This window comes from Astatotilapia calliptera, chromosome 6 (assembly GCF_964374335.1).
Source record: "Astatotilapia calliptera chromosome 6, fAstCal68.1, whole genome shotgun sequence".
Classification (NCBI taxonomy): Eukaryota; Metazoa; Chordata; class Actinopteri; order Cichliformes; family Cichlidae; genus Astatotilapia; species Astatotilapia calliptera.
In genome coordinates, this window is record NC_137427.1 from 5,447,324 (window position 1) to 5,459,295 (window position 11,972).

The window sequence follows — 11,972 nt, forward strand, 5'->3', positions numbered from 1 at the left end:
GCCGTGGACCTTCAGTAATAGTAATAAATCACACAGCAATAGTACATTCATGTAGTTGTAAAAAGCATGATAATATATTAAGTAATCCAAAGTATTCAGAATACGTTACTGCCATTGAGTAACGTAACGGAATACGTTACAGAATACATTTTGGGGCATGCATTCTGTAATGGAATACATTTTAAAAGTAACCTTCCCAACACTGTATATACAACAATAACCCCAAGGTTCATGCACGAACCCTCAACTAAAAAACAAACAAAACTGTCACTGGAGTTCTGTTTTGGTCAAGTAACTTCGACCTTTTATTGACAAAACGAGTACAGTTAAACAATATTTCTATAAATCATTACTGGAAGACGTCCCACTTTTCATACCACAGTCATAGTTTTATTCTGAAAATACAGACTGTAAAGAATGTTACTTTAGTATTAAAACATCAGTATCTTCCTTCCACCAAAACAGACCAAGTGCCCAATCTGGAACCAGTTCCACCCTACAATAAAAGTTTTTTGTTCTGTTATATTCTGTTCTCAAACTGAAATGTGGCCTGGATCTCACTGTCCTGCACCAACACTGGACAAAGGTCAGCAGAAAAAAGTTATATAGTGTGTAAAGATGCACAGTGCTTTCTTTTTGCCTACAAGAGCAGGCCTAGTCCCAGTGAAGAGAGCGTGCTTTTGTGTTTCCTTGTCTTAACCCTGCCTAAGATGTACATGAAGGAAAGAGGTGGACTGCTCCAACAGTTGCAAGCAAGGATACACAGGTTTATCAGTGATGTTTAAAAGGAGTGTGACTAACTGTATGCAAACAATATCTTTAAAGTTGCTACATACTGCTACAGTGTGAATGGTATTACAGCAAAATATAAAATGAAATGAGAGGACTGGACGCTTCATAAAATGTGCATTAAATTATTTGCAGGTTCTGTATGTTACAAATTGACTGTAAAAATATCATCAAACTGATTATCATTATCAAACAGTGGCCTCATTTTACACACATTTTCATTAAAGGCCTTAATAAAGCTGTCCTTTGTTTACTACATATTCCGCCCTTTTCATCTTATTGAATTCATCTCTGTGGCCGGACACTGTAAGACGGGGCACAGACTGCACACAGCTGTTCCTCTGTTGAATCAACAGTGTAAGTAACCCTCCCACAAAAGAAGGTGCATTTGTATTACTTAGATAAACTTTGTGCTTTTTGTCCAACTGTCAACTTTGCATCATTTCAGCAGTGGAGTGAGGACGGTGTTGGTAATGACTCCAGCAGCGAGGATGAGGATCATGATGAGTATCGCCAGGCCGCGCCGTAACACCAGCTGTGACACTGACAGAACATCTCCCACTGTAGTGGTGTTGGTGGTTTGACTCTCTTCTGGTATTTGCATCTCCATCAATACGTGGTCCACCTCGGCGCTCTCACCACTGGATGCAATAGTACTGATTGGGGTCTGGATGAGATTAGAGTCTAGGGTTTGGAAAGAGAAGTATGAATAAGACACTGTAATAATGGGATGTTTCAGCCAGTTTGCCCACTCACCTCTATTTTCCATCTTGATCGTGTCTTTTTCTTCTTTGACGCGGACTCCCGCTCGCACTTCAGCCTGATCAGACACAACAGTCAATGACATGCTTTGATGAGTGAAAGTGTGATAAACTGTCAATAGATGCAGGTGTGCACCTCTTCAGCAGCCTTCTTCCAATTGAGTTTGCACAAAAATGTGATGAAAAAGATCGACTGCACGAACACGCAAACCGTAAGGCCTGCCCAAAATCCTACAGCAGAAAAAACAGAAGAAGAAGAGTTTTAATGGGTTGCCTGCTTGTCAGGCCGGAGGTACATTTAATTTCTGACTGCTGCACACATTTGTTCCCAATACAGCATAACCTGAAAGACTTAACATGCGGTGATTGTCGCTTTCGCATAGCGTCAGCAGTATATGCATCATTTTAATGAAAGACAATTTAAGGTAAGATTAGATAAAGAATACTGTCTAAAATGTTTCATTTAAAAGGTTAAAGATTAAATTTTTCCTATTAGTACTTTTTTTTCTTTACATCGAATGTATTTATTTTTCTATGTAATTGTAATTCTGAGCATTTTGTATTTCATGATTTTGTGTAAAACTGTAAATAATCACCGAAAGATGACAACAACAGCAAATAATATTTTCTCTTATCTTGAATATGTCACATTAATTTACTGTGAAGGAAAATAAAAGAACTTGGAATGACTTCACTGCTCTGCCACCCTCACCTACAACTCCCATTTCGGCTGCAAACATCAGGGACACGCCAGTGGGTAAGCCAATAAAGTAGTACCCGATCAGGTTACACAGAGCACCAACCGACTGCTTTCCTACACCTCTGACAACTCCTCCAGTCACGCCCTGTAAACACAAACACAGATTTCTCTGAATCACATTTTATATTTTTCAGTATTAGCCTAAAATGTTGATCACTGCTGTAAAATCATTTCTTACCGCAATTGCATCACCAAGATGCAAGAAACCAAACACCAACATGATGTCAGAAACCCTCTGCAAAATATCACTAAAAAAATATGTGCAGTTAAAATACAGTCAAACACCATGAAGCATACACAAACTTGAAAAACGACCTTCAATGCAATGAGCTCCATGTAACATGAAATTATTTGATTATTGTGTTCGTTTTTATCTAATCAACAATGTAAACCAGTCTTGTTTCAGTTAATGAAATGGACACTGGGACAAAGGGATGAATAACAAGCGTAACTGTTTTTTTTTAATTTGGCACCCGTATGTGTCTGTGAGTCAGCATGAAAGTTAAAGCCTTACTTAACATTCAACAGTTCAAGCAGCCACATAAAACAACCTGATGTGACCTATACAAGAATACCAAAATAAGTAACGGAGAAACTCGTTCTAGAGTAGAGGTTAAAGGTCAGAAATTATACTTACAGCTCTGAAGTAAAAATGTATCCAATTACATTTTTACAGGCACAGAAAATAGCGCTGACAAAGCACGCTATTATGACTGCAACGAGAAAAAGAAACCAGAATAAAATGCATTACACTCTTTTAAAATCATTCAATTTTAATATTGAAGGAAAAAGCGATGACAAGAACACAGAAAGCACTTTAAATACAGCAGCCAGGTTTATTAGATTACATTTTTATTGATTTACTCTGATGGGTCAAGAGGACACAGGCAGCCAGTGGATTTAAACCCATGACCGTTTTGCTGTGAAGTACCTTCCTGCATGGTTTATAGCTCGGTACAGCTTCCTTCCACAGTCCAAAGACATCCATGCTAGGTTAGCTAATGATGGGATAAGCTCCCATCAACAATATGGTATTGGATAAGCTGTTAAGGAGGTGGCAGGACGGATGGATTTATATTTTATTACATTTATGCTTCATATGCTTATTTAACAATATTTTATTCAAAATTTTCTATTCATGAGGCTCAATATGAAATGAAACTAGAGCTGCTACTGCTCAGTTATCAGTATTTTTAGTGCTTTCCATTTATGTAACACAGACAATAATACGTCGGTTCTTACATGCACAGATGATGGGGACTTTGCTTGACAGCTTGGCCTGCTCGATGTTTCCTGCACCAAGTGCATTCCCAACCCGTACGCTGGCAGCACTAGCAAACCCTAGTGGAATCTATGGAAAAAGTCCATGTGTAATTCCAAAATGTAACGCCAAGTCAACATGCAAGCAAAACTGAGTGGAGTTACCATGTATGCTAGAATGGACAGCTCGTAGGTTATTGACTGAGCTCCCAACTCGGCCTCACTGATCACACCGGCCAGGAATCCTCCCACTTCAAACATCCACCACTCCAGACAGAGCATGAGCATGCTGGGGACAGCCAGCTGGACAAAGGGTCCCCACTCCTGGAGACAGTCAAGGGACCAACCTGTGGGTCAGAGTGACTCTATATGTCATCTTTCAAACTATTGGTTTAAATTATAATTTTATGATAGGCCTAGGATCAACAATTACCAATGAAGGATTTACATATATTTGACCTTACCATGAAATGTTATTTAAATCCCACACGTTTTAACTATTACAGAGATGTCTTAAAGTTTATTGAAACCCTCCTGTTAAAGAATAGTAACTGTCACGAATGACACAGCAAAATAAAAACATTTCAGCAAGTTCAAGATTCCCTGTAGAAGTAAAATGACTGACCTGCCCATGTAGCCTTATGCAGACCTCTCAAGTACATGTAAATGAATAAGACTGCTGCCAGCAAATACTGGGAGATGGCATTGGCTGCTGCTGATCCACTTAAAGACAAAAACACCATAAAAAATAAACATTTAATGCCACATATTTAAAGTGACAATCAAATGAAACGCTATCAACAGAGCTACCCAAACTAAAATTAGAAGGTAATGTAAGTTTTATTTGACTTTTTAGTCATTTAATCTATCGTGCAATCTGTGTTAAATTCACTGAATCATTAAATAAAGAATTTAAAACACATTAGTTTTCTTTGACTGAATTTAGAGTTACATTCAACCAATGATGTCACAGGAATGATGGAGGAAAACTTACGCAACACCCAAATCCAGCTGATGGATGAGGACGTAGTTGAATATTGCGTTAAAGACATTTCCAATTGCTCCAGTTATAACTTGAGGACATATAATTCCCTGTACACCAAAGCACAAAATACACATAACATTCATGTTAATGTTTTAAATGCACAGCCAACTATTAAGGTAATGTTGGGCCATATGCACGTTCAAGCACCTGATTTTGAAGATACCTCCCCTGCAGCTGGTACATGAAAGCAGCCTGAAGAAAGCAAACATTAAATGATAAGAGACTCATTGACAGAAGTGAAGAACAAATTTGAGCACATGATCAGATCTTAGGTTAATCAGCACGCTAACACTTTTTACTGAAGATAATAAACAGCCAAAGCTGAGAAACATGTCAAATGACAATAAGTTACAGTTACTACAGATTCATTGCATTTATATGCCTCCACTGAATGTCATTAACCCTTGTCTACTCTGTCCCAGAGTTTGTGGGATTGCTTTCTGATTTTCTGCTATATAAGTGCCTTAATGTGACTGTTGTGAATTGGAGCTGCTAAAAAAATGAACTGAGCTAAGAATTTGGACAGTTAGCTAAGGTCCTTTGAATCTAGGCAAGGCTTGTATGTTGTCCCTGTGCCTGTGGGTCCTCTTTGGGAATTCCAGCTTCCTCCCACAGTCCAGAGACATGCATATTAGGTTAACTGGTGATTTTTAAATTGGCTGGAGATATAAATGTGTTCGTGAATGGTTCGTGTCTCTTCATTAGCCCTGCTATACACTGTGCAGGTTGTACCCTGCCTCTAGACCTGTGACAGCTGGGATAGGTTCCAGTGCCCCTGCAACCCTGATTTGAACAAGTGGAAGAAAATTTACGGATGGCTTGAACTGAATCCTCTGGGAATAATGAGTGTTTGATGTTAATACCTTGTAATAACAACCTAAAACGTTAAGCTGCTTCTGGAGAAAAAGTCGTCATCAACCAAGATCAGCAGGCGTCAAACATGAAAGACCGCACAAACCTAACCATGTGTAAATCTATTAAACTGTTAAGAACTTTGCATCTGGAACAGAGATCTAACAGATCTTTTAGCTGTGCTGAAATTGGTTATTTAACACCTTTCAAAACTCTGTCAAATCAAACTCACCGGCAGAGCAGGCATGAAGATCTTCACATAGAGCTGGGAAAGGCTTCATGTGGAAATGAAAAGACAAAGTAAGCCTGCAACACTGTTGATGGTGACTGCACATAAATTATGGGCACATTGTATTTTTCTTGTTCTTTTACTTCATTCTGCACATTACTGTTTCCTACTTTGGTAAACAACAGTGACTTCATTGTGTTATGCTGTAAAATAAACCCTGTGTGACCAATGATGATGCTTCATTTTTGAACTTATCAGATCCAACTAATCCCAAATAGTTTAGACAAACTGAAAATGCATCTCAGGTCTCGTGATGTCAATTACGTATTTTGCAACTTTACCCAAAAGTCGAGACATGTCACTGGCATGTTAACATAGCATGTAGTCTGAGACGCTGCTGGGCTGTAAACCAGTACACAAATCTAACCAGTTATTCCTCACAGGTTAGTAATGATGAACCCTAAACTCACTTGCATAGAAAGCTAAGTGACTTTAACAGCTGACATGCAAATTGCTGTTTTCCTGAGTTTAATTTTAAAGCCCTGCAAGTACAAAGTTAAATATTTCCATAATCTGTGTGAAGAGGTCATAATTTGTTCTCCTGAATGAAAAATTCATGCCTTTGCATTACTGAATTCACATATTTGTGTTATGTTTAGAAAAAAGTCAGTGAACAGTAAACAGTAAGAACCAGCACACTGACAGTTCAGATTAAAAACTGAACAACGGTGGTGAAGAAAGTGGAGGATTTAGCAGTTAAACAGACATTTCTAGTCTATGATACTTCAACAAATGAACAAAACTGGTTTAAAAATATTTTTACACAGCTGGTACCACAGTTCTTTTTCTTTTTGGCTTTAGCTAAAATCTTTGTTCAGGAAAACGTCTGAATTTTCCAGTGCTCAGTTAACTGTTCACTGCCACTGCAGGTATAATGTGCTTTTAGATTACTGCATTGTTTTGCACAAACTAACAGTGCTTGGCATTTTGCATAATTTGTGTTTCTTTAAGAGTGAGACAGACACATGCTCAGCAGTGTCACAACATCCACGCGTCTGTTATTGCTGGTTAATAACAGCTCACCTGGCGACCTCTGGACTCTGTTTGACAGCAAGTAGGAGAGGCTCAGTGTTGATGAGGATGGCCCAACAAGGGAAACAGGCCAGCAGCAGAATCAGAACTCCCCTCTGGAGAATCACACCCACACGCTTCAAGTTACCGCTCCCATACGTCTGCGTGAAACAGGTAGACAGACGCTCGGGTGAGAAAAGTTGGAAAACACAGAATCCCACCAAAGAACAAGGGTATGACTGATCATAGAAAAATAACTCCACACAAAAGCTCAGTGTTGAGATGTTTAAAAGGGCATTCCAGGAGAACCTGGGAACCCAGCTGTGCTGCTTGTGTTTGTCTTGGTTACACAAATAAAGTGAAAGCTCTGGTGAGGACCCTACCTGAGATATGAGGGTATCACAAGTTAATGACAAACCGGTGCCAATGGAAATACCAGTGACGTTAACTACCTGCAAACGAAACACAACATGCATAAAGTGGGGTAAAAAATGATGCATATTTACAGTTCAACAACAAAGGCACTGAAATGTCTGCTCACCGCAATTGATAATGCTACAGCTGCAAGTTCAGTTTTCCCCAGGTGACCACAGAACACCGTGCTGACAAAACCGATCATGAAAATCATGAACTGGGAAATGACCTGAAGTACAGAAGAGGAGATCCTGACTCTGTGTTGTATTTAGAAATACATTTAAAGGAAAAATAAATAAGTAATGAATATGGTTAAAACATTTAGTAACTTAAGGATGTTAAACATTTAAGAAATATTGAAGCAAATGTATGTTGTTGAGCTTTAAGCAAAATCTGGACTAATTTGACATATAATCCAAATAAGCCATAAAAACACAATTAATGCATCTAAAATTAAATAAACATGATGCCAAACTGATAGGTTTGTAGCTTGAACCTATTCGCTGGAACGTTGAAGACAATATAATTACACAGCAAAGCAAGACACAAGGCACCAAAGTTCTCTGGTTTACTCATGCATGAGGGAGACCTGCCTAGAGCCAAGTGTCGTCCCACCACTTGACCTCCATTAGACTCTCAGCCAGGCTCCCCATAGCACTCCTTTTATTGTGGTTACATGAATATGCATAGGGTCATTAACATATAGCATCTTACATAGGTATACATGTGAACAAAGAATACTGTGTGTGTGTGTGTGTGTGTGGTACTGCTGATCAAAGGGTCATATACATGAAAGCACAAAGGCAAACATCCTTGACACGGGAAGAGGGTAGCCCCCCCCCCCCCTCACCCTAGATGGTTCACCCTAGATAACACGGTGAGGAACTCCTGCAGCTCATCTAAACAAAAAGCACTTAGACTAGAACAGACGTAGCTACGTTAATCCTACCATAAAACAATAAGAGAAGGTACGACCTCTCTCGTGCTCCCAGGATGTGGGTGTGCATTCTAGTGTGGAATACACACCAAGCCTCTGCAGCCTGTTAAAGATCACACAACCTATCACTACACAATTAATTATACACCTCTAAGCATACATGGTTAAATATTTCTAAGCATAAATGCTCCCTGACCTGCACTCAATCTACAGCAGGCGGTGCTGGACCAAGGCCAGGAAGATCGTGAAGGACCTCAGCCATCCCAACAACAGACTGTTCTCTCTGTTGAGGTCAGGAAAGCGATTCCGCTCCCTGAAGACCAACACAGAGAGACTGAGGAGGAGCTTCTTCCCGCAGGCGATACGGTCTCTCAATCACACCACCACACAGTACTGACCCACACATACAGTTCTTACACACACACTGGACTTTGGTTTTGCACAACACTGGTCACTATATTCTTCATTTCCGGTTAATACTTGTACAGCTGCTGTTATTGTGTATATATTTATTTATATTTAGATTTCTTCATACATTCTTATATAGTTCTATATTGTGTATTGTGTATTTTGTTGTACAGTTATTTTATTTTCAACTTTAATTTATATATTTATCTTTATCTTATTCTTCCCAGTTAAATTTACCCTTCATTCTAATTTGTGTTGTACAGTTATTTCATTTTTAACCTTAATTTATATTCTATTCCTTCCTAGTTAAATTTACCCTTTTTAATTTTTCATATTTATTTCCTATCTTATTCATAGCCTTTTCCTTTTTTGTTTTCTTTAGGTCACGAGCAGTTGTCCAAGCATTTCACTACATATCGTACTGTGTATGACTGTGTACGTGACAAATAAAATTTGAATTTGAATTTGAATTTGAAATGACAACCAACAATACAAAACCTAACACAAACCTGTCTAAGCAACTAAACAGATATAAACAGCTCGGTCCTACAGTCCCGGGTTTGTTTAGTTTAAACAAACGGGACGAGATATAACACAGTCTTAATAACGAGTCCCAAGTTTACTGACACATGGCACAACGTCTGTAGTAAATCAGCTCTTCCTGTCAGTAACATCACACAGAGAGCGACAAACAGGGATGCCAAATAATGTCCGAATAAAAACACCACTACAGTTAAATATAGCTATTCAGTTGTGTCCACACAGTCTTACCACTGGTCCCGCTAGTTTGAAAAGTTGCACAAGCTCATTGCGGTAAACTGTCGGAATGAATCCAGGGACACATTTCTGGCAACAGCCGCGGGAGCTCTGTGCCACTTCACCTTCCTTTAAATCCCCCCTCGCTGCCTCTGTGCATTTTCCTGCTGTTTTTACCGAAGCGTCCATAATTGAACAGATCCAGGTGTTCTCTGCAAACAGCCGGACTGCTTTCTGTCACTGCTTCGCTCTCAGCAGCTACTGTATCTAGTAGAGGCTGATGTTTTGATAACGGGATCACGATGAGGAGGGGCCAGACACGCGCTGTAAGTTGAGGAGTGTCCTCGTGCATGTGTATACTGCTGCTGGGAAGTTTGGGAGTGTTTACACTTGTAAATAGCGCGTGCCACAGCACGGCGACAGACCCGCTAAGTGTGTGTTTAAAACACTCTGTCTAATCTATGGGGAAGGAAGAGAAACCAAACAAACAATTTTTATTTTAGTTCAGTAATTGGAAAAAAGATAAAAAATCTAGGTGGACAATAATTTCATAACAGTAGAAATATGGGTGCAAAAAAACAGAACAGTCTTCCTCACACTGACTTGCATAAAGTTCGGTCCTCAAACTAATATACATTAACATACTTTCATCAGAAAAAATGTTGAAAATTAATAGTTTTTGCAGGTCAGACTGTCTGCAGTCTGTTTGCGATGCTGGATTGTTTTGCATCTGGGCAACTTTGGTTCAGGTGGTTGAGCAGGTTGTCTTGCAGGATCCTTAGGTACTGACCCCCGAGTTTGTGTGTGTGTGTGTGTGTGTGTGTGTGTGTGTGAAATTGTAAGAAAGTCCTTAGGTATAGATAAAAGCAATATATGAACGTGTGTGTTTGGGTCAGCTGAGTAGGAAGGTGCTACACATAGCAGCATGGCTGCTTTGTTTGACAGGCGCACAGACACAGATAGCTGTAGGTGGCCTGGTTTCTCCCTCTGACCTATCCTCACTCCTGTGTTTGTGTTGGTGGTGCCTTTTAAACAATTTTATCAGAATGGCGTGATAAATAATAATAATACAGTGTGTTGTTCGCCTGCCCAAGAGGCTGTGCATTATTTGTATATTACTTAGCACTTAGGAGGTATCTGTGGCTATAAGATGGTAATATCACAACATTCCTCTTTTATATACAATCTATGTTTTTAACTCTTGAAAATGACTCTGAACAAGGTTATGCAAGTGGTGCAGGACTTCCATAAATATTAACATAGAGAGAAAAGACTGGAAATATTGATAAATGATAACTAAATAATGGGTAAATAAACAAAAAAACTAACAGTATACTATATGTAGATTAATTGTAAAATATTGGTCAAATTAAAGGTTTTTTTTTAAATTTATGTACAGATTTTTAATGTATTTATTTCGGCGTGAGTCATTTCGATCTTCTACGTCTCATGTTCACTACACCTGAATACGTCTTAGTCTAGGAATACAATTACAGGGTGTTTTATAATGTTGATAAAGATTATCTACCAGTAAGAGGTTTAGTTTAAGAAATTAATCTGGTTTAACTAGACTTATCATGGGAAAGTCACCTAAATTAGAGTGGCCCGCAGTAAGAGCTTTCCTTCATGATTAAAAAAGTACCTGCTGGACTGACACAGCATTTCCACAAGGATAGTCTTTACAGCTGGTGGTTAAAGTGAGCACCTTCAGTTAATGGAGCCGTTTCATCATGTAGCTGGTGCTACAGAAGTACAAAGTAAGCAAGGGGCAGCTAACTTCAAATGTAGTGTCTGAAACTGCTCAGCAAATTTCACCAAACACAAACTGTTACACATAAACCGCAGTTTGGCACACACTGTGTCTGCGAGCCACAGCTGTTCCAGCGGTCTACAGTCGCCGTAGTAAAGAACTGGCAATGAGTTATTCACGTCACTGTGGAGGAATTAAAATCAGCTTGCAAAAAAAAAAAAATGCAGTTAGTCACACTTAATTCATGATTTAGCAAAGGGGGAAAGTCGCTTTTTGACATAGGACCATGTATATTTGGAAAGTTGTTTTTCACCTTAATAAATAAGATCTTCTAAAAACTGTAGTTTGTACTTACTTGGATGAGCTTTGTCAATATTAAAATTTGTTTGATAATCCTAAACCTTTTACATATGCAAAAATTAAAAGAAAAAGATCTCAGGAAGGGGGAAATTTTTCACTGCATGGTATATGTTTAAATGACATTTCCAACAAATGGTCATAGTTATGAAACAGAGCTCAAAATGCAAATCATACATAATGTGTCTGGGCCTGACTACGTGACAGTCTGTGCAACAAGTTACTTTTTAACAGTGATTATGCAGAAAGGGAACATGGTCATTCATGACAGATGATCTGGAAACTGGCGAAAATGACTGAACCAAGAGGGGGGTTGAGTGGGACAGAAGTCATTTCCACGGGTGGCTGAGCTCATTGCTACTGATCAACAGGATCAGGTTTCTTTATTGTGAATTGATGAGACCTCTGTTTGTCCCAGAGATGAGACTGATGACCTACAGTCATTTCTAAATGGGTTTTATGGAGCTGCTGTTAATGTGGAATTTCCCTACATAAGCCAACTTTTTGAAGCTTGCTTCATGAAAAGCCTCTTTTTGTTCAGGAGTTATTTATTCATACACGCTCACACTTAAAAGCCACCCAG

The 11,972-nt window shown here is 39.0% G+C and overlaps 1 protein-coding gene across 2 annotated transcripts; it reads right to left on the bottom strand.

Moving 5' to 3' along the window:
• Window positions 1–276: 276 nt before the first annotated feature.
• Window positions 277–10,048, bottom strand: LOC113023644 (multidrug and toxin extrusion protein 1-like). 2 transcript variants are annotated; one of them, XM_026169858.2, is made up of 16 exons: window positions 9,298–10,044; window positions 7,309–7,410; window positions 7,151–7,219; window positions 6,780–6,928; window positions 5,700–5,742; window positions 4,763–4,807; window positions 4,565–4,662; window positions 4,196–4,293; window positions 3,736–3,917; window positions 3,553–3,661; window positions 2,948–3,023; window positions 2,489–2,558; window positions 2,263–2,395; window positions 1,687–1,781; window positions 1,546–1,609; window positions 277–1,473 (listed from the first exon to the last, which is right to left on the bottom strand). In XM_026169858.2, exons 1-16 carry the CDS (start codon window positions 9,469–9,471, stop codon window positions 1,229–1,231), a joined length of 1,752 nt encoding a protein of 583 aa, XP_026025643.2. In that variant the 5' UTR covers window positions 9,472–10,044; the 3' UTR covers window positions 277–1,228. The 2 variants fall into 2 exon arrangements, with proteins under 2 accessions (XP_026025643.2, XP_026025642.2); XM_026169857.2 differs by having other exon boundaries at window positions 277–1,609; window positions 9,298–10,048.
• Between the last annotated feature and the right edge of the window lie 1,924 nt (window positions 10,049–11,972).